The sequence below is a fragment of the Aphanomyces astaci genome (genome assembly GCF_000520075.1).
Source record: "Aphanomyces astaci strain APO3 unplaced genomic scaffold supercont1.5, whole genome shotgun sequence".
Taxonomy (NCBI): Eukaryota; Oomycota; class Saprolegniomycetes; order Saprolegniales; family Verrucalvaceae; genus Aphanomyces; species Aphanomyces astaci.
In genome coordinates, this window is record NW_009798268.1 from 388,538 (window position 1) to 407,906 (window position 19,369).

Here is a 19,369-nt window from a genome sequence, read left to right on the forward strand (position 1 = left end):
CAGGTATTGTGCTTTCGAGTAAAATTTCATTGTGTTGTGGTTTCTCGGTGGAATTTAAATCGATTTGAATGGCTACCTCCGATGAGCTCAAATTTATTAGCCAATCAAAACCTTCTCAATGAAATTCAACCAATCAGATCGATTGTGGATCGGTTTGGTCGTCGCGACCCCCTCCCCAAATTTGTATCAAATCCGCAATATGTATGTATACTGACTGTAAATATATTGGCTTTTTTTGTCCATATTGTTTCTAGCACGTCAAAAGTCGTTTATAATATATGGACCTGGTTTCTCATCGTATTTGCATGCGTAGCAACCACCCATTCAAGCTTTCTTGGACTCGGTGCAGTGCTGGTCGGCCGAGAATCTCAGAGTCTCATTCACCGTTCAATCTCCCCCAAGCTCCGACGACTGGACCTCTTCGGGGGTAATAATTGAAGCCAAGCCTGCCGTGCTTGATGCATTCAAATTGTACATCAACACCCCCGTCGAGTTCCCGGACGTGCTGTCGACGGTGGTCTCGCTGCTTTGGTCGCCCCTCGTCGCCCCGCACGTCGCCCGCTCCCTCCAACCACCTCCTCATCGCCACCAAAATCCAGACCCGATTCCATTGAAGCGGCAGTTGTTCCCACTGGACCTCCCCCTGGCCAAACGTCCGCGCCAGGATTTTGCCCTTCGACCCCCCCACTCTGACTCGGGTGACCGGATGTTTCAGTTTCGCCCCAACTCGCTCACCGATGAAGCCAAGTTTGCCATCGGCCGCGTGGGGGAAGCACACGTGTACGACCTCCTCCGGACAGAGTACCCCCCCGAATCGGTAGAATGGATCAATGAGGTCGAGGAGACGGGTCGTCCGTACGACATTTGCATCCACCACCAGAGTGGAGGCACCGAGTTTATCGAAGTCAAGAGCACGTCGACATATGACAAGCGCGTGTTTGAAATGAGCGTTCAAGAACTCGAGTGCGCGACGCAAAAGGGCTCCCAGTACAGCATCTACCGCGCGTTTGCGATCCGACCCCACGGCGCCCTACCCGACAGTCGCGTCATCCGCCTCCGCAACCCCATCACACTCCTACGCCACAAAAAGCTCGCGCTCTCGGTGCTTATGACTGACGAAGTTATGTAATATAACACATAAGATATATCAAATTGAATGGTTTACGCTCGTCGGTTTGAATAAACAAACCCTATGTAGCGGCATCTGTCGGCGATTCTGCCAAGTATGGACTAACTATACTAGTGTTATTCTCGATTATTCGAAATTGGAGAGTTTGGGTGCTCAATAAGCAGAACAACCAAATCGGCAGACAATCGATATACGACCAATTAAAATCCAAAAACTGTACTGTAAACCCCGGATATTGCGTGTTAACAGTGTCCGTGCGGCCACTTAATTCACATAACGTTATGTGAAATGACTATTATTCTGACACTGGACGATGATTAGCGTCAGTCCTGGCGGGTTAATAATAGTATTAACAAATGTAAGTAGAACAAAGAATTGATCGATAGATTTGGCGAATCAGCACAAAAGTCCAAATTTTGGGTAAAAGGACTATATGTACTTACTATTAATAAATACTAGTATACACTCCGGAGTACTTCAAGTACTATATTGTCCTTTTACCCACTGCATTATTTGAAACCCCCAAACACAGTACATATGTACACTGCGAATTCTTCAGTTTCATGTTTGGAACGTATGCCTTTGCCGTCACTAAAGTGACCAGTTTTGCGATGGCGCACAGTTTCTGCTTGTAAAGGCCGGTAGCACGTGACTTCCAATACATGAATGTATTCATGTACAGGTTGTTACTTTTCCTTTGCCATGATGCTCCTTCGACCGTCCTTGCTTGTCAAATCCATTTTGGTCGTGGCGACGGTAGGTAGTCGCACGCAAGCCAGTCAAGTCGACCTCACGGTAGTTGCCGAATGGATTCAAGCGCTTGTCCAATGGACTCACAGTGTCGTGGATGACGGTTCCTTGTCGTTCAACCAGCACAACGTCACAGTTGGACACTACTCTGAGCCCCATCACACCAGTCTGTCGCTGTGTCTCGACAGCTATCTCCTACAGCCCAACGAAAATGCGTTGCACGCGATTCACTCTACCATGTTGCTGCCATCATCTCTTTTTTCGGTGGCCAAGCTAGCCAACGACTCACTACCTGCGACGGCGCGTGCAATCCAAATCGAATCACCAATCGTCCGCGACTGCTTCAACCCGAATACAAACTCGTCCGAAACAACTGCCGTAGCTCGCGCAGTTAGGAGCGACATCGTGGTCCTCTGCGGGGCAGATGCCGTCCTACTCCACGTGGAAGGTCAAGTCGAGAGTGTGTACTATGTCGTCGACAAGTCCTTGGCAGTTGTCTCCAAGCACACCAAGGCGTGGATGAATCCAATGGATCATGATATCAGTTTGGAGGTGTCACAGTCGATGCAGCAGTGTGTGAACGGTCACGGCGGTGCGTTAACAGTCCGAGGTGTTGTGGGCGGAGGGTGGTCTGTACAACGCTCCCATGCCTCAAACATCGTGGCAGGCTACGCCTCTGCATTTGACCTCACCTTCATAAAGGCAAGCCAGCAAGTACACCTCGAGAATGGAACTGCGGCCACTAAGTGGGTCCGTAGCGCGGCCGACACTACTGCCACCGCGCTGTTACAAGCTGGACAGCTATGCCATGCCGAAGGAGGCGACGGATGCTACTTGAGCCCCATGTTTATTCGACGACCTGGTGTGCTCATCTCAGTTGCGGCCAAGTGGAAGATACTGTCGAACTACATGCATGTAGTCGTGTATAGTGGAGCGATTGTCATGTCACTATTGGCCCTCCTGAGTGTGGCAACGGGTGCCCCCACACACCGTCGACTGGGCTACGCGACCATCACAGATCCTATTCAAGTAGATTATGACTCGTGCTCATCTAGTGAAGAGGAAAGTGGCTACATTTAACGCTCATACAGTCGTTTCTTTGTAATGGACCTCCTAACGTTTGTGTGAGTTTCGTAGAGCGACGACATTTGGGGCTGGTGCAATTGATTGGCCACTATCCCATCGGTTGCACCAATCCCAGCGCCAGAAAAAATCTCGTTTTTAGACCAATCCCGTTGTAGTATTCAGCATTCGCATTCCAACTTGCAAAACATGTCGAGCGTCCTGAACTGCATCGTCACGCCGCGGTCGAGCAACTTCCGCTGCGAGGTGGCGTCGAGGACGTTTGAAGAAGGCGTGTCCACTCTCACAGTACGAGATCAACAAGGCCAAGCTATTCACAACGCCAGAAACCTCATCCGAAGCGCGCATGAGCGACAGACGGCGGAAGTGCTGGCGCGGCTGACCGCACGGCGCGCCTGCCTCCTTCGCGACCTTGATCGCACGGACGCCCAAATAGCCACCAAAGTCAACAAGATCGATGCCATTGACCAAGAGTTATTAGCGCTGCCGAAGATCCTGTAGTATTTAGCACTCATACATGTACCCAACGTGATCGCGGTGTAAACCTTCAAAGCCTTCAAAGCAATGCCAACCTTTAGGCTACGGAATACGAAGAATTCAATTATTGTAGCTACCGATGTATATCCATCCACCTTCTACTCGTAGATTGTTCATTCCATCATGTATTAGCCTTGCTGGATTCCGACGGGGTTACTGAAGTGGCCAAGTTTCATGCAGTATAGCGAACTGTAAGCACGCTCTCCTGCTGTCCCGTCACATTGCCTCGAGCAGTTTGCACTTTTCCTGCAAGGTACGACATTCATGAGCAAGTTTCTTGGCCTGGAGCTGGTCGGCCATGCGCTCATCCTTGTGTTTCCGCAGCAACTCTTGCACTTGTTTGAAATGGGCTCTGTCCTGGGTGTCCATCTGCTCCATCGCGAGCCGTGCTTTGAGCTCAAACGCCCGCTTCATCACGTGAATCTCCTGCTTGACCACCTGTTCATACGAGTCGATGGCTTGAACCTGCCAACATAATATCTCATCTTCCATCATCCTTATCCTTCTTCAGTGAAACCATCCACCTCGCTATCGTTGCACTGCGATTGGACCAATGCGCGCTTGTCCTTTTGCAACTGGTCGATACAGTCCAATTGACACGCGATTTCTTGATTCAAGCTCGTGATGCTTTGTTGCAGTGCCATCTCCTTCATCCCTCGTTGCACCGTCCACTCGTCCAGTTGCGCACGAAGTTGCTCGATCACTTCCCATCGAGTCTGCGCCAGCCTAAGGAGTTCAATATCATGTCAATTGCTTGGTTCTCCATTCGACATAGCTTACGCTTCTAAAGATGAGATGGTTTCATTGGCCTGTGCAACTTCGCCTAGAGCGACAAGCAATTCCCGTTCGAATTGCCTCGTGGTGGACTGTCTAGCGTCAGATGCCGCCACACTCGGCACGACGGCAGCCAAGACTTGGAATGCACGGGCCAAAGGCTTCGCCACCTTGAGCGCTGATATGCCATCAACATCCAGTGCCAACTCGGGGGAGACAGTCGGCCCTTCGACACTAGCCAGCCTATCACATGCGTACAGTGACCATATCATGTTCTGCTAAGTTAACTACGCAGTACCAATGTTCAATGCGCTGGACAAGGGCGTCGTCTTCTTCTGTCAAGGTGGTTACCAGCCCTTTGAGTTCGTACGTGGAGTCTTCGAGCGTTGCAACTTTGTCCAAGGCACTTTGCAGTTGCGTAGCGTGGCTTTCATCGCTTTGTTGTTGCTGGGCTCGTTGCTGAGCATGGACCTCCTCCAGTTGTGTTTGGAACCGCCGATGGATTCCATCGAGTTCGGCGGTCCAGTGCGCCGTCGCCGTGGCGTGTCGGTCGCGAAGCTATCATACAAACAACACGTATAATCATGACGTGTGCTCATTCTACCTAAATCCGCTAAGTGTTTCCCATGTAAATAGGTTTGCTCGTACTTGGTTCACCATCTCCTCGTTTTCGCCGACAAGGGTTTTCATCGTAGTGTCATGCCGCTGACATTCTTGCTGCAGCAGCTCGAGCTTTAAAGAGGCTGTTTCTAGCTCTTGCGTCGTGTGGCGCAGCGCGCGTTTGGTGACGTCCACTTCCTCATGCAACCCCATGATCGTGTTGTTTAGAGCTGCACATTCGTGCTTGAGAACTTCTAGTTCGCGGTGCCACCGGTTCTCCGCCACGCGATGTTTGGTTAGCAAGTCGGTGGCGGTGTGCGCGAGTTCACATTGCAGTTGCTGGATGTGCGCCCTCAACGCTTCTTCTTTTCCATGTGGCTCGATTGACACTACTACTTCTGGTGGGGCGTTGTTGTGTGGTTCGTACGACTTTGCACTTTGTGGTGGGGCGACGGCGAGTCTTGCGACGGTACTATGCAATTGGACTAATCTAGGACATATTATTGATGTCATGATCAACCAGCATGAAGGTCCAACCTGTCGATGAGTGCGAGGAAGGTCGGTAGACGGGAGAGTGTCACTGTGGACGGCAATGTCCATTGTTCTGGCGTTGGTGCCATTGCAGTGTTCTACGCAGTTGATCGTATTCAGAAAATGGCAGATCTGAGTTATAGTTTTACTTGCAACACGAGAGTTTCAACCGCTTGCATCTTTCGGCCCACGAGGTCATTGAGTTCAATCTATGCGATGACGTTACATTAGCGACAAACGCCCATCACCAAGATGCGCGACCTTCAACGACAACTTGCACACGGCTTCGGCCATGGACGCGTACTTTTCTCTGGCTAATATCGCTTCAACATTCGACGTCTAGATGGAAAATGCACGGCTGCAGATAACCTCGCTACTGTTTTGTGGGTTCGTACTTGAGCTACGATGGCTCGGATGTCGTGGTCACATGTGGGCGGCGACTGGCTATCTCTACAGCACATGAATTCTCTCATTTCAACCATGTGTTTACAATCCAACGCTTCATGTACCTGGTACCCCAGAGGCGTTCGAGTTTCTCGCATTTCAACTGCAGCAGCATCACGTCTGATTTGAACACTGTCGTGAGGGCTGCGTCGGTCACGCCTGCGGACTGTTGGGGGGGGCGACTTCGGGCGTTTGGTACGACGGGGAGCTTAGAGATTTGTCCGATATCAACTGCAGTTACTCCGACACTACAAGTGCATGACGGCTCACCAAATACCCGTCTTGGCATGATCATGACGGCGTACCCTTTCTTGCTACCCTTGACAGGGGCTACGACAGAAGACGGCGGCACATGATGCCGTCCATACCTGACATCCATGTCAAGATGCTCTATTTATAGATTCCCGTTCACAGGTCAAACTATCGACTACTATCAATAGTAGTACTAATTATCGACTACTAGTACAGTACTACTGTACAGTAGTAATCTTAGTACACATGTCTAAGCAAACGAGACATGCAGCGTTCTATTAATAGATGCTTGAATGAAAATACCGAGTTCGAGTGCATAGTTTTTAGTACTACTAGTTAGTAAGCCTGGCGACGGGATGCAGTTACAACTTGGCATGATCTCCCGTGGGAGTTGCAAACACTTGGCCGCCGTCGACGGCCAACACAGTTCCAGTAATCCATCCGGCCGCGGGGGACGCTACCATTTTCAGAATCTTGCTCAAGTTCTGGCTTAACCTTTGGAGGACGTACCGAGGAAGAGCGCTGGACCGGCCATGTCCGATGGACTTCCCGGACGCCCCAGAGGAATCGCAAGGTCGGCCATTTGCTGAAATCTGACCAATCTCAGACGTCATGCTCAAGACATATCGAGCAAGAAGACTCACGCACCCTTTTCCGGTGGCCGTGGCGATCTGCTGGCTCATCTTGGTCGGTACGAGCCCTGGCGCGATGCAGTTGACGGTGATCTGTCGAGGCGCCAGCTGCACCGCCAGCACCCGCGTTAGGTGGTGGATCGCAGCTTTGGACGTGTCGTACGCCAACGTCCCTAGGTCCTGCGGCTGCAGTCCAGCGATGGACCCCACCATGATGACCCGCGCATGGGTTTGCAGTAGAGGAAGCAGGAACTTGGTCAAGAAGAACGGAGAGGTCACGTTGAGGTTCATCACTTTACTCCACGCTTTGGCGCTGTGGGCATCGAATCCCCCGCCCCAGGCCACGCCCTACACAACGTGTGAAAGGGTGCATATGCACACTGACGTATACCGAGTTGTTGATAAGCACGTGCAGCTTGGATTCGTGTTCTCCCAAAGCCTTGGCGAGGCGCTGGCAGCCTTCCACTGTGCTCACATCTTCCGGGATCTAATCGTGGATGAATGAGGCAATGCAGGAAGCATGCCAATATATACAGGAATGCATTTGCCAGGGCCTAGAACGAACCCATCAGTGTGAATATGCGATGGACATGCTTTGTAGAGGTGTACCCATTGCATTGAGCTCGGCCGCCGTCTCATTGCACACGCTGTCGCTACGAGCGGAGATGTAAACCTTGGCCCCGTTGCGCACAAAGCCCTCGGCCATCATCTTGCCGATGCCGCGGGAGCCACCCGTGATAAGCACCTACAGGCACCTCGCTCTCATGTATCCAGCTCCATCCATTGGCAGCTTACGACTTGGTCCTTCACACCGAAGAGCGTATTGATGTCCATGGTACAATTGTTGACGAATGCTCAACCCGAATGATCATGTGCCTCCGGATAATTTAGCACAGTTCAGCCCGGATTACAGGGAATGACGTATTAAACGCCCCCGTGGTACTAAAATTTCGTATTGATTAAAGTATTGAAATTTCGAAGTAGTTTGTCCCAATACACAATTGAAATGCCAATTCGAAGTACCACGGGGGCGCTTAATACGTCATTCCCTCGAGTCCTTCGAAGTACAGTTACATTATGTATTACTCCAACTGTACCATACTCAATGCAAGTGAACTTATTACAGGAGAGTAGCACTCCTGGATTAAGTTCACTTGCATTGTGTATGGTACAGTTGGATGCCACAATAATGAAGGCCAAAGTGCTCTCTGAGTGTAACTAAGCTTAAGGATGTGGCCAAACGGATTTCCTTGTGACCTTTACAAAGGAATTATAACTCGGTGAACATATTTCCACACCTGAAGTACAAACCACATAACTTTGTGAAACTATATTTATATATCTAACCTGTTATAACCGCGTACCCTAACTGTAAACACAGAATTTCAATGCTTTACTCATACATACTGTACTTCAAGTTAAAAAGTTATCCTAAATTGTTTATCAAAATGTGATTTCAAATGCTTAAAGTGAAAAGTTTAACTGTGAAGGTAGTATTAATATGTACTAGTAATAGAAGTAATTTGATTATGTAGTGAAAGCGGTGCGGCTTGTCGTTTGGAATCACTAAGCGTACTGTAGTACTCAAATAAGTTACTTTAGCTTATTGTAACTGACTTAAAAGTTAACGTCAAGTTATGTGCATTTGACACCAACGCCTCCAAAAAGATATCTTACAGTTAAACTGATTTCTTACGTTATATTCCATCGTGGTGTTGATGGAGCTGTATCAATGCCTTCAAAGATGAAGACAGAATATCTATGACACATCCTCAGGTGATTCGGGGGGAGTTCGCTAATGGAGATGTTTGAGATGTCAGGAAGCTGGCACTGTTATGTTACTGTATCTCAAACTCCAAAACGATTTCGATTCGTCAAAATACCAATGGGGAGACTGTAAACCAATCAAATCAAGTCGCACGCAGGACAAATATCACATGTAAACGTTACTAGTACCATAGAGTCATATCTTACGATAATGATAACTGACATCATGACACAGGAGTATCCCCCCACGATTGTGCAACACAGCACCTTTGGTTTGTGCGTGTCGCTATACTCCGGAGTACAACGCAGCAATACTGTTGCTATACAGTATTATAGTTAAGGTACAAGTAGGTGATACCGGGCAACGGTGGTTTGTATGGCCATTCAGGATAGCCTCAAGATAGTGTGCAAAGGATGGGTTATTAGATATAATACGCTTAATCGCGTTGTACGACTACGAGCACTGGACTGTGCTCTTCGAACGGCACGTAGGCATCGCCCACTTCTGTCGTTGACGCGTTGGCATTTGTTACGTCTAGCGAGTGAATGACTGAGGTTGGAAGTTGGTCTTTGCTATCGACAGAGGCAGCTGGAACCAGCAGACTTTCGACAGAAAATACAGCCAAAGCAATCCAAATGAGCACAAACCCAGCCAACTTGGTGGTGGAGAACGGTTCATGGTATACAAACACACCAATGAGGAGGTTTCCCGTCGGCACGATGTAGCCAAAGATGCCCAAGATCGTCATGGGGAGGCGAAGGGCGGCAGTAGAAAACCACACGTACGGAATGGCCGTGATAGCCCCGCCCCCGACCAAAAGCAAGTCGGTGGTCACATCCACATGACTGAACACCCCCTGACTGTGCACTTCGGCTACCACCAAGTACGTCAGGGATGGAATGGACATGATGGCAAACTCCAGCGTCATGCCCTCGATCGCGTCGAGTTTGGTTTGCTTCTTCACGAGTCCGTACAAGCCAAAGGTCAGCGCCAAGACAAATGACACCCACGGAAATGTGTCGTTGCCAACTGCCACGACAGTGACCCCGCCAATGGCCAGCGCCATGCCAACCCACTGCCAAAGTCGGAAACGTTCCTTTAAGAACAGCATGCCGAGGAACATGGTGGCCAGTGGGATCATGAACGAGCCCAAGCTCGCTTGGACGATGAACCCTCGGTTGACTGCCCACACCCACAACAGCCAATGCGACCCCACAAGGGTACCCGAGAGGGCCCCCGTGGCTATGTTTAGTCGGGTGAACGCAGTCTTGTGGAAGTGCTTCCACCTCCCCGTGACGACCAAGAGGAGCTCCAGAAGCACGAAGGACCAAACGATGCGGTGAGCTGTGATTTGCAACGCAGGGATTTCGGCTAGCCGTTTCCAATAGAGTGGGTAGCATCCCCAGACAGTGTTGGTCAGGGTGGCGTAGATCACGCCCAAAAGCAAAGACATGGTGTGGATGGGGGGAAAGAAAGACTGAATAATTGTTTGGGGGAGGTATTCGAAACAATTACAAAGGCTCGAACCACGACTGTGGCCTTCATTATGGTGGTGATTTTCTGGGGCCTAGCACATCCGACTGGTAATCTCATTGTCTGTGGAATCAAAATCTATGACAGACGATTTCTTCGGCTGTGAATGAGCTCGTGCATCCCCTGTGATTGGTCACTCGCGAGACGAGGCATCTGGTCTACCGCAAACCAGTCTGACCAGCCATTTCATTGGCTGTTTCATCAGCCAATGGCATGGCATCATGTTTGAGAAACGTGCGACGTGGCAAAAATGCTCCAAACGTCACGATTTTGCGGTCACGCAAAAATGCTTGCTGGCCACAGACACGTTCCACAGGGGGACTCCAAGCGGTTTGATCCAGAACATTACGAAGTAACCCTGGCCAATGCACATTGATTCCTCAGTAGTACCAGTAAATATTACGGGTACTTCCTCCCAATAAACCTAACGAGTACTAGTACATGACACTAACTGCAGCAACTGTACCGGCAGTTCGTTTTGCAGCACCAGGGCCTTCCTCCACGGTAACCCGGCATATTAGCAGGCGTCGAAGTCTATGGCTCATTCTGCTGTACCATCCACTTGGCCTCAAATTCTACAGGTAACGTTAACTGCCCAACAATGTACCGGTAACGTTAATGTTAACGTTAGTGCTTCGTAGAGGAATGCTGCTAGTAAGTGCTCACTTCGAAGTAGTAGTACGTAGTACTAGTACGGTACTAGTACTGGTATATAGGTACAGTAATCACCACTGGTTGGTACAGTACAACAATACTGTTAATACTTCGAAGTAGTTTTCATCTTAATGCGACGCATAGGCATCGACGCGACGTCGGACGAGGCCGAGATAATCTTGGTCCATCCTAGCTTGGGCTTCTTCCACTTGGCGTCTGTGGGTAGACTCGTGCACCAGCAGTTGCAACTGGTGCAAAATCCCATCTCGATCGATGTCGCTGCCAGCATGTGGCTTGCTACTAGTACTACTCGTACGACTGCGGCTACGGCGACTACTACTACTGCTACTACTACTACGCGAACGACTTCGACCTTGCGACACCAACGACGGCGGCAGTGGGTGGGACGCTTCGAAAAGAGACACCCGGGAGTACTGAGACACCGACCCAAGGCTATCATGCCACGACGACGCGGCCACGGACGGCGGCGTGTCCTTGTCCGACATGTCGTCCAGCGTCATCGGTCGAAAGCGATGCAGTTCTTGCTCGAGTCCGTCGATTGTGCGGCTCTGCCTGTCCAGCTGGTCTTGGAGCACTTGGATGTGCTTGGTGTACTTTCGCGTGAGTTGAGTCATGTCCGCCGTCTGCAACGCTTCCACTTGACTGTGCAGCGCCTCAATCTCGGCATGGCGGCCTGGATGGGCCAGTCGCCGGCATTCGTCCTGCAGCTGACGCTCCACATCTGCGGCGTTCTAACCACGACAGATGTCTGAGTCCAAGAGTGTTGTATTGGATGGACGGTTTTACCTCTAAAAGGTGCGTCAAATGCTGGATTTGACTGTCTTTGTCGGCTAATACGGCACTCTGTTCTTCTAATTGCCCTTCGACCTGCTCCAGACGACGGTGCAGCTGGTCGATTTCGCCATGGCTCTTGTCGTTAGCTTCAACTTCCACGGCTAGTTGACTCTGTGCCTCGTAAAGCTGACGCTCTTGGGCCGTTTGGAGGCCCGAGATTTGGGCAATGTAGTCATGCAGTTGATCCCTACGATGTGATAAGACATCAATCAATATGGATGGCGTACCGCTCCTTGCGACAGCTCGACATGTGCGCGTCCAATTCGATTTGCTTGGTGTGCGCGAGATGCTGGGCGGTTTGAAGCAGTCGGTCCTTTTCCTGTAGAGCTTGCATGTTTTGCTTCAACTGCAGCCCCACTTCCGTGAGCTTTTCACCGCGGAGGGACGCGATGGAAGGGGTCACGTCCAAGTCGTAGGACGCATGCTTCCGACAGCAATTGTGCCACAGCTTGTGCGACTTCTTGCCTTTGTGATGCAGCAACTCGTTTCGCTCCTTGACCACTTCACTCGCATACTTCTCGAGGAACAGTCGCTTGTCCTCCTCGTCGTGCGCGCGCTCCTGCATGAACTCGAGTGTTTGCCGCATCTGCTCCAGCTCCAAGCGCAGATGCTGGTTGTACAGTCGGAAGTGCATCGTGCTCAGCTCCATAGACGTGTATTGAGGCATAATGTTCAGCACATAGCTCAAGAGGCGCTGCGGATCACTGCTTGGCGGCACTGCACCAAGGCCAACGGCCGACGAGGTCTGCATGCCCGCACCAAAATGGAATGAACCAATCCAAACGCGTTAGGTCCCACGAAGCCTTTTGATTGGTCATTTCTACCCTACTCAATGGAGCGTGTCATAATAAAAAGTCCTACCCTAGTATTAATAATTACAGTGAATTCGACAACTTTAATGACATTTGGATTAATTGCATTCAAAGTTATCGAAATCACTTTCTCATTTGCCTGTTATCTAGAACCGTGCTTGTGACCGGCGCCGCCGGCAACATTGCTTCCCACGTGATCCAGGTGTTGCTTGCAAAGACCTTGCTCCACATGCGAGGCATCGTCCGCAGCCTCCAACAGGCTGCCTAGTTTGCTCACTTGATAACGGTATGGTAGATGCGACACTAACCCCCCTGCCTGGCAGGGTGCTCACAGAGCCCACTGGAACAGTCTGCGTCGCATTCCATACTAGTACTCCAAAGTCCGAGGGGAGCAACGTGCGTGGGAGTTGCTCAACAACGAACCGTCCAAACGTCTCGTGGTGCTGAGCCCGTCCTTGTCACAGTGCCGTCACTCACCAGCTGTATCTACGAGTTCCTGGCGACATTTATCAGCGTTGTTAGCGATGTCGTGAGGGACGTGGCACTGGCGCACGCATCTCCAGCCGCTGGCCCATCAAGCGGGCCATACTTTGACGAGCCAAATGCTGTCCATACCGCTAGCGTTTGACATAAGCATTACCCCCAATGCTATAAACCTACCGAAACGGACCGCCCCCAATGTGATTCAGCGGGTCTTGTCGAATTATAAACGGCTTAATATTACATACAGACGACCTTGTGGGCCAAGAAATGAGCGTTTGAATGCGATCAAATCCAAGCAAAAACTACCGACCCGTGGAAGAATCCGCTGTCAATACATCGATTCAGGACGCGATGATGAAGCGGGGTCACATTGCCCTAGCCACCACGATCGAGTCGTAACAAGTGACTCCCATGAAAGGAATTATATTCCTGGTACGATTTACCCTAGCAATAATATAAATTTAGAGCCTACATATACAGTATATACTACCTCTGTCCTGAAATGTTCGCTACAATGGCGAATCTTGAAGTTCCACAACAATTGCTACAAGTGTATCCATTGCATCGATTAAATTTATTATATACAAATCAAGTGATATTATTTTAAATATTATTGCGCCCCAGGATTTGCAAAATGTCAATGGCATCATCGTCGAAAACGTCTTGCACATCAAGATCCTTCAGCTGCGTACGAAATTCAATGAACCATGATGCGTGGCGACACGTCGGAACATGGGTCGAGCTTGTCGGTGAGATTGACGGCGGCACGTTTCCAAATAAGGCGCACGGTGCTTTATGACGATGCTTCTTGCCACGGCGAAGTTGGCAGCCTCGGCAGCAAATGCACCATGCGGGAGGGTTGATTGGTCATTGCCCAGTGTGAGAAGTTGCTGCAACACAGCAGTCCGGTCCGAATTCTTGGCGCGTGGACTGACATTCTTAGATATTTGTTCGGATAAACGAAGTATTATCCGGGAATCGGTCATCCGGATACGCTTGCACCGAATATCATACATAGGATAAAATATGGGATCTGTATTACTGATTTCTCTCTTTGATTGGTTCAATTTTGGCTCGAAGCATCTTGATTGGTATACAGTACAGTACTCTGAAACCTCCTCTTCACATACATATTGTTCGTTTTAGATAATTCGACCGGTATCACGTTCATTTTTCAAAATATCTGATTGTAGCGAACATTTCAGGACAGAGGTAGTATTAAACAGTTGCAAAAGGTGGTGCCGTCAGTCCCGCCGCCATGGCTCGCCGAGGCAGAAAGAAGTGACCGAGCGCCGTGTAAATCGCATTCAAATACGCTTGGTTGAATTCAGGGTGGTCGTTCGGAACAGCTAGCAAATGGGCGTGGGGTCGAATGCGTTGCAACGCCGTCAAGGCATGCGCTACTTCGGCAGTCCAGACCGTCTCTGGTTGAGCATTGATGACCAGGAAGACTTCGGCGACCTACAGTACAAACCAACTCAACATCTGCCTTGCATGTCCAAGACCCCCTCCTCCATCCTTACATATGGCACTGCCACCAACGCACGCAAGACGTCGTCGTGAGGCAATGTCGTGGTTCCATGTAGTACGACGACGGTGATGGCATTGGGGGTGCCGTCCAGGGAAGTGCGTCGCGTGGCGCTGGTGCTGAGGTACGACACAAACCCCCCCACACCAGCGATGACTGACTGGGCGTATTGGACATACTGGTCTTCGCGGCGGTTTCGCCAACGCCCGATGCCATTGGCTAGCCCCTGCAACCAATCATTGTGGTTCGGATCATTCTCATCGACATGGTCTTCTTGGTGGATGTACACATGCACGCCCTGTTGGAATTGCTCGATAAACTCTGTGCTTAAAACCGATGGCTTTGCTCTGTGGCGTCGAGTTTGCCACTTGAGCTGCTTGTACACGTGTTTTGGAAGGGCTATGACCAGGCCATAGAGGGCTAGCCCCAAGCCAAAGAGCAACCCCCCGACGGCCCCCACAGCTAAAGCACAGGGCGCGACCACCATCTTGGTAACGAATCGAACGGGCCAACTTGGGCCCCAATATGGTGACTCCCACGCGTGAACCACGTCACACACGCGCTTGTTGTGGGCAGACCATCGAAAGTGACACACCCAGCACCATTCGTGCCGACATTTCGAGCACGTCATGTGCGCGCATCCGTCGAGCTTCCAAATGCGGACGCCACAGCTAGGACACGCCTTGACAGGGTTCGACGTGCGCCGTTGCCGGGCTTCCCAGTCACGGTACTGCGCGTCCATGGCCTAAGTACACATGTGTGACGCCAAGATCAAGCGCCTTTGATACGTGAAACACGAGATAGAACATAATGACGCTCTTGGTGGTGTCGTAGTCACGTTACGCACTTGGTGGCATGTTCGAAACGGATGGCTAAGGTTTCCGCATTTGAAGCAGCCCTTGGTTTTGCAAAACGAGCATTGAAAGGTCGCGATCTTCGGGTTGCAGTCAACCATGGCGTCGCACGAGGCGCTGGGACACCACCGTCCATGAGGCATGCGCTCAAACTAGAAGCGCAATGTTTGGTACCTCATGGTCGTAGGTGTAGTACTAGTACATAGGTAGTACTTAGTAATGTTGACAGTACATACCTGGTTTTGCTGCACAAAACGCATGTACTTTAAGAACGTAGCTTCGGTGGTCGTTTGAAGGATGTTGACGACACTGATAGCACTGCGACATTCCACCATGGGGCACGTCAATTGATCTATCGCGTCTTCTGTTAGCACCAAGACGCTCGATGTGTTCGCGTACCAGCGTCGACTTTGCGATCGTCGACTTTCTTGGCCACGTACGTCTTGATGCAGTCTGCATATTGCACATAAGGCCATACAGATTACTATGCATGTCATCGTCGCAGACGACGTACGATAACAATACACGTGGCTGCACGACAATTCGTAGCTCGTCGGTTCCGTCATCGTCGTGGATACGCCCGCTGCATCGGCGGCGGGACTGCTTGGGTTGGGTACCACTGGATCCAAGCAGATGGGACACATCGTTGTCGATTGAGGCGATGGTTTGATGGCCATCTCAATGTCGGTAACCAAGTCTAGCGCGGGATGACGCTCGTTGTCATCGTCACCATCCAAGGTTGTTCCAACGTCTATGGACGAACGTTCGTAGGTCAAGAGGAGTCCTGCATACGGATGCAACACATCCTGCGTGTGATGTGCCAACATGGCGTTGAAATGGCTTGTGAGCAAGTCCGAGCTATCGTTCGACCATTTCGATTTTCGAAAGGTCATGTGGACCATCACTCTCACTTCCATGCTCAGCACTTTTGTACTAAGCTTACTGTTAGTATCTGTTAAGTGTGGCACTACACTACTACCGGAAGCAGCTCTCGGTAACCCCAACGAACGACTTCTACGATGCCTCAGCTCTCTTGTAGCGTTCTCCTTCTTCATGGCCCTGCTAATGGTGTTTAGCTACAGCAATGGTGATCGGTACCAAGGTCTCGTACCGTGACGTGGCAGTCCCAGAGGACGTCCATGAATTCCAGCCAATCCGATTCCTCCAGCACATGCTTGCGAATGTAACTGACTACTCATCAAGTGCTCCTTCAACAGGCACGGTATCAAAGAAGACCAACGTTATGACGGCATTGCATGTTAACGTTAGCATGATATGCCCTGGAGTTATGTGTACATAGCTTCGAAAGCTGGCTACAGTACAACTACAGTAACGTTATGTTCAAGGAGTACGTACACCATAGTACAGTAGCAAAGTCATCAGTCCAACAATCAAACTGGTACGAGTAGTATAACTAACTCGCCTGGCATCCTCGGTTCTACGACCTGCCTAATTGGAAGGACCCAGCAACTTCATTTCGTTTTGACTCTATTCGCCCATACGAATGGCTTCGTTGCCCCACAAGATGGGGTACCCAGCCTGCTCGAGGCGCGCCTTGAGCTCCATGCCGTGCTCGTAGCTGGATGTTTCCACGACGCACTTGACTTGCACCATCGACACACTCGAGTGCAGCCACGCGCGCTCGTGGTAAATGTCCTTGACACTCACGCCCACTTCGCTCAGCATGGTCGCGAGGCCCGCGATTCCGCCCGGTCGGTCGGGCACCGTCGCCACAAACCGGACGAGGCGGCCGTCCGCGGCCATCCCGCGCTCAATCACCCGACCTAACACGCTCGTGTCGATGTTGCCGCCGCACAACGGCATCACAATGCGCTTGCCCTACTCCATCATAGCAGCACATCATCATCCATCGAATGAGCAGCACCATATCGATCGACCAATCAAAACCTAGAGAACGATTCAAGTGGCCAATCATAATCTCGCTTCAACCATTCAACATCGAATTAGTGTGTGACTCAAATTAGTGTGATCCTGATCATTCGTGACATACAAATGTCAGTACAAACAATAGATCGACGAATTTCACGAAAATAACCAAATTTGAAAGCTGATTAACGTACGCGTAGATCGGGCAGCTTGTCGTCGATGAGGGCAGCGAGAGACGCGGCGCCGCCGCCTTCCACGACCACCTTTTCCAGCTCACACAACCGCAGCACACTCAGCGCGATGGCCTTTTCCGACACAGTCACCATGCGGTCGATCAACGGCGCGGCGACTTCGAACGCGTTCGCGCCCACTTTTGGCACCGCCAACCCGTCGGCCAACGTCGGCTTGTTGGTAGTGTCCACGGGGTACCCCGCCGCGAGTGCCGCCGTGAAGCTCGCGCAGTTTTCCGGCTCCACGCCCTATACAAGGTCATATGAGGGGTCACGTCGACATGGTCACGAAAACAATGCCAAACTGAATTATTTCCAAATGGACACTGTACGATCGACGACGACGGACGTACAATGACTTGAATGGCGGGGTTGAGCGTCTTGACTGCGAGCGCGATGCCGGCAATGAGGCCGCCGCCGCCCACGGGAACGATGATCGCGTCGGCTTTGGGCACTTGGTTGAGGATTTCAATGCCCATGGTTCCCGCGCCGGCAATGATGTTGGGGTGGTCGAAGCCGTTGATGTACACCAAGTCCTAGTCAAGTCCCCATCAGCGACGTTGCCGCGGTGGATTTCGTGGGTTGCTTGCCTCGCTGTCGACGAACTCGTCGGCCTTGGTCTTGGCTTCGAGGATGTGGGCGCCGTACAAGATGACGCGGGCGCCGAGCTCTTGGCAGCCCTTGACCTTGGCCAACGGCGCGATAGTTGGCATGATGCATGTCACTGGGATCCCGAGCATGCGACCATGGTAGGCCAGGGCCAGGGCGTGATTGCCTAGTGGAAGTAACGCATCCCAATCAATATGCGCCTGCCTTATGTCGCTCGACGAGGACGTACCAGCGGAAGCGGCGATGACTCCGCGCAGTTTTTGTTCCGGAGTGAGCAACATCAATGCATTGCGGGCGCCACGTTCTTTGAAGCTATGTAGGGATACTGCATGAGAAAGAGTAGATGGTTTGAACGAGGATTGGTTGTTACCTCCCAGTCATTTGACGGTAATCCTTCTTCAGGAACAGCTCATAGCCCATACGCTTGGACAGAAACGCAGAGTAGTTGCACGAAGTGTGTTGGATGCCTGAGGAAACGTCTGTCAGTCCTTGGAAGCATGAAGTTGTTGGCGGTACCTTCACGGACGCGGTACGTGGCTGTGCTGATGTCTTCGAACGTAACCACCGGCCTTCGACGATCGGGTTGGTTGCCATCTTCGCTGCTAAAGAAGCGGCGGAGCGACGGCGCGGTGCCGCGAGCTTTCTTGATGGAGTGACGACGGAGATGCTGCATCGGTGTCGAAATGTCGAAACAAGAAGTGGCTTACAGGGAGGGGCTCGATCGATTTGAAACGTCTGTTCAAGCGCGATATCCTTGGATGGTGGTTTAGGTTAAACAAAAAACGCGTTCGACGTTCAGTTGTTTGAGTCAGCGGTTGCAGTCAACATAGTAATACTATTACTATAAATAGTACTTCGAAGTATTATTAATAATTTGCTCCTAACAGTGTATCCGATACATGCATGGTTCATGTATGAAATTCCTCGGCCACATGAAATATAGCATTATACTTCGTGCTTATCGATTGTAGACTACAGTATTCCAATGTGAACGAGAAACCAAACTGTTTACTGTAGCAAACTACTGTACGTATACTAGTAGTACGTATTGATACTGTACTAACCTGGTTCGTAAGAGTATGTTGAAAACACGTTTCGAGTTTTAACTTTAAACGTCTTTGTGACTGATTGGGTGATTGTGATTGGCTGATTTCTACCTGAACCTAGATTGAAGTTGCATGTGCACCTTACCGCACTCCAAACTCCATTTCCCTCGCTTATGGCTCGACATGGAGGTCAATCTGCCAGCTCTTATGAGGAGAAACGTCCATATGAGAACAGCCCAGTCAACTTGGACTGTTTATGAACCACACACTAGTCGACAGCACAAAAGTTCTGCCATGTGGCTTTTCTGCACTTGACTCGATTGCTGGTCTTGTCTCATAGGTTGAATTTGGTTTGACCTGTATCTATATGAGGTATAT

The 19,369-nt window shown here is 50.6% G+C and overlaps 9 protein-coding genes across 16 annotated transcripts; 3 read left to right on the forward strand and 6 right to left on the reverse strand.

Moving 5' to 3' along the window:
• Positions 1-485: 485 nt before the first annotated feature.
• On the forward strand, positions 486-1,234 carry H257_02905 (hypothetical protein; the record flags this gene model as incomplete). Its single annotated transcript, XM_009826731.1, has 2 exons — positions 486-1,120; positions 1,199-1,234. Exons 1-2 carry the CDS (start codon positions 707-709, stop codon positions 1,232-1,234), a joined length of 450 nt encoding a protein of 149 aa, XP_009825033.1. The 5' UTR covers positions 486-706.
• A 512-nt stretch (positions 1,235-1,746) lies between these two features.
• H257_02906 (hypothetical protein) lies at positions 1,747-2,984 on the forward strand. Its single transcript, XM_009826732.1, has one exon. It carries the CDS (start codon positions 1,796-1,798, stop codon positions 2,957-2,959), a length of 1,164 nt encoding a protein of 387 aa, XP_009825034.1. The 5' UTR covers positions 1,747-1,795; the 3' UTR covers positions 2,960-2,984.
• A 147-nt stretch (positions 2,985-3,131) lies between these two features.
• H257_02907 lies at positions 3,132-6,234 on the reverse strand. 2 transcript variants are annotated; one of them, XM_009826733.1, is made up of 11 exons: positions 6,154-6,234; positions 5,914-6,096; positions 5,800-5,854; positions 5,666-5,743; positions 5,554-5,613; positions 5,411-5,502; positions 4,922-5,363; positions 4,572-4,831; positions 4,280-4,516; positions 4,024-4,225; positions 3,132-3,964 (listed from the first exon to the last, which is right to left on the reverse strand). In XM_009826733.1, the coding sequence occupies exons 1-11, from the start codon at positions 6,225-6,227 to the stop codon at positions 3,716-3,718; spliced, it is 1,932 nt and encodes a 643-aa protein (XP_009825035.1). In that variant the 5' UTR covers positions 6,228-6,234; the 3' UTR covers positions 3,132-3,715. The 2 variants fall into 2 exon arrangements, with proteins under 2 accessions (XP_009825035.1, XP_009825036.1); XM_009826734.1 differs by having other exon boundaries at positions 3,132-4,225.
• H257_02908 (hypothetical protein) lies at positions 3,136-3,604 on the forward strand. Its single transcript, XM_009826735.1, has one exon. The coding sequence runs from the start codon at positions 3,152-3,154 to the stop codon at positions 3,461-3,463; it is 312 nt and encodes a 103-aa protein (XP_009825037.1). The 5' UTR covers positions 3,136-3,151; the 3' UTR covers positions 3,464-3,604.
• Positions 6,235-6,367: 133 nt separating the features above from the next.
• Positions 6,368-7,605, reverse strand: H257_02909 (hypothetical protein). 4 transcript variants are annotated; one of them, XM_009826736.1, is made up of 7 exons: positions 7,528-7,605; positions 7,342-7,477; positions 7,267-7,286; positions 7,124-7,219; positions 6,749-7,080; positions 6,611-6,693; positions 6,368-6,557 (listed from the first exon to the last, which is right to left on the reverse strand). In XM_009826736.1, exons 1-7 carry the CDS (start codon positions 7,564-7,566, stop codon positions 6,463-6,465), a joined length of 801 nt encoding a protein of 266 aa, XP_009825038.1. In that variant the 5' UTR covers positions 7,567-7,605; the 3' UTR covers positions 6,368-6,462. The 4 variants fall into 4 exon arrangements, with proteins under 4 accessions (XP_009825038.1, XP_009825039.1, XP_009825040.1 ...); XM_009826737.1 differs by having other exon boundaries at positions 6,368-6,693; XM_009826738.1 differs by having other exon boundaries at positions 7,342-7,605.
• A 1,331-nt stretch (positions 7,606-8,936) lies between these two features.
• Positions 8,937-9,953, reverse strand: H257_02910 (protein RarD; the record flags this gene model as incomplete). Its single annotated transcript, XM_009826740.1, has 1 exon — positions 8,937-9,953. One exon carries the CDS (start codon positions 9,951-9,953, stop codon positions 8,937-8,939), a length of 1,017 nt encoding a protein of 338 aa, XP_009825042.1.
• An 843-nt stretch (positions 9,954-10,796) lies between these two features.
• Positions 10,797-12,293, reverse strand: H257_02911 (hypothetical protein; the record flags this gene model as incomplete). The annotated part of the gene is made up of 3 exons (XM_009826741.1): positions 10,797-11,439; positions 11,495-11,729; positions 11,770-12,293. 3 exons carry the CDS (start codon positions 12,291-12,293, stop codon positions 10,816-10,818), a joined length of 1,383 nt encoding a protein of 460 aa, XP_009825043.1. The 3' UTR covers positions 10,797-10,815.
• Positions 12,294-13,972: 1,679 nt separating this feature from the next.
• H257_02912 (hypothetical protein) lies at positions 13,973-16,112 on the reverse strand (the record flags this gene model as incomplete). Of its 4 annotated transcripts, XM_009826743.1 has the most annotated exons (6): positions 13,973-14,298; positions 14,361-15,110; positions 15,213-15,371; positions 15,456-15,571; positions 15,619-15,672; positions 15,734-16,112. In XM_009826743.1, the coding sequence occupies 6 exons, from the start codon at positions 16,110-16,112 to the stop codon at positions 14,056-14,058; spliced, it is 1,701 nt and encodes a 566-aa protein (XP_009825045.1). In that variant the 3' UTR covers positions 13,973-14,055. The 4 variants fall into 4 exon arrangements, with proteins under 4 accessions (XP_009825045.1, XP_009825047.1, XP_009825044.1 ...); XM_009826745.1 differs by having other exon boundaries at positions 13,973-15,110; XM_009826742.1 differs by having other exon boundaries at positions 15,456-16,112.
• A 450-nt stretch (positions 16,113-16,562) lies between these two features.
• H257_02913 (threonine ammonia-lyase) lies at positions 16,563-18,672 on the reverse strand. Its single transcript, XM_009826746.1, has 7 exons — positions 18,462-18,672; positions 18,316-18,412; positions 18,175-18,257; positions 17,927-18,111; positions 17,690-17,872; positions 17,301-17,585; positions 16,563-17,058 (listed from the first exon to the last, which is right to left on the reverse strand). The coding sequence occupies exons 1-7, from the start codon at positions 18,616-18,618 to the stop codon at positions 16,708-16,710; spliced, it is 1,341 nt and encodes a 446-aa protein (XP_009825048.1). The 5' UTR covers positions 18,619-18,672; the 3' UTR covers positions 16,563-16,707.
• Positions 18,673-19,369: the final 697 nt, after the last annotated feature.

Excerpts from the sequence above, each read along its gene's own strand:
- H257_02913 (XM_009826746.1), bottom strand. The coding sequence starts at position 18,618 with ATGCAGCATCTCCGTCGTCACTCCATCAAGAAAGCTCGCGGCACCGCG. Across the intron at positions 18,258-18,315 it reads TACCGTCAAATGACTGGGAG|CTTCAAAGAACGTGGCGCCC; the intron begins GTAACAACCAAT and ends ATCCCTACATAG. Across the intron at positions 17,059-17,300 it reads ACAAGCTGCCCGATCTACGC|GGCAAGCGCATTGTGATGCC; the intron begins GTACGTTAATCA and ends ATGATGGAGTAG.
- H257_02909 (XM_009826736.1), bottom strand. The coding sequence starts at position 7,566 with ATGGACATCAATACGCTCTTCGGTGTGAAGGACCAAGTC. Across the intron at positions 7,081-7,123 it reads ACGTGCTTATCAACAACTCG|GGCGTGGCCTGGGGCGGGGG; the intron begins GTATACGTCAGT and ends CACGTTGTGTAG. Across the intron at positions 6,558-6,610 it reads CGGTCCAGCGCTCTTCCTCG|CGTCCCCCGCGGCCGGATGG; the intron begins GTACGTCCTCCA and ends TGAAAATGGTAG.
- H257_02907 (XM_009826733.1), bottom strand. The coding sequence starts at position 6,227 with ATGGATGTCAGGTATGGACGGCATCATGTGCCGCCGTCTTCTGTCGTA. Across the intron at positions 5,614-5,665 it reads TGTGCAAGTTGTCGTTGAAG|ATTGAACTCAATGACCTCGT; the intron begins GTCGCGCATCTT and ends GTCATCGCATAG. Across the intron at positions 4,226-4,279 it reads ACCATCTCATCTTTAGAAGC|GCTGGCGCAGACTCGATGGG; the intron begins GTAAGCTATGTC and ends TGAACTCCTTAG.
- H257_02908 (XM_009826735.1), top strand. The coding sequence starts at position 3,152 with ATGTCGAGCGTCCTGAACTGCATCGTCACGCCGCGGTCGAGCAACTTC.
- H257_02906 (XM_009826732.1), top strand. The coding sequence starts at position 1,796 with ATGTATTCATGTACAGGTTGTTACTTTTCCTTTGCCATGATGCTCCTT.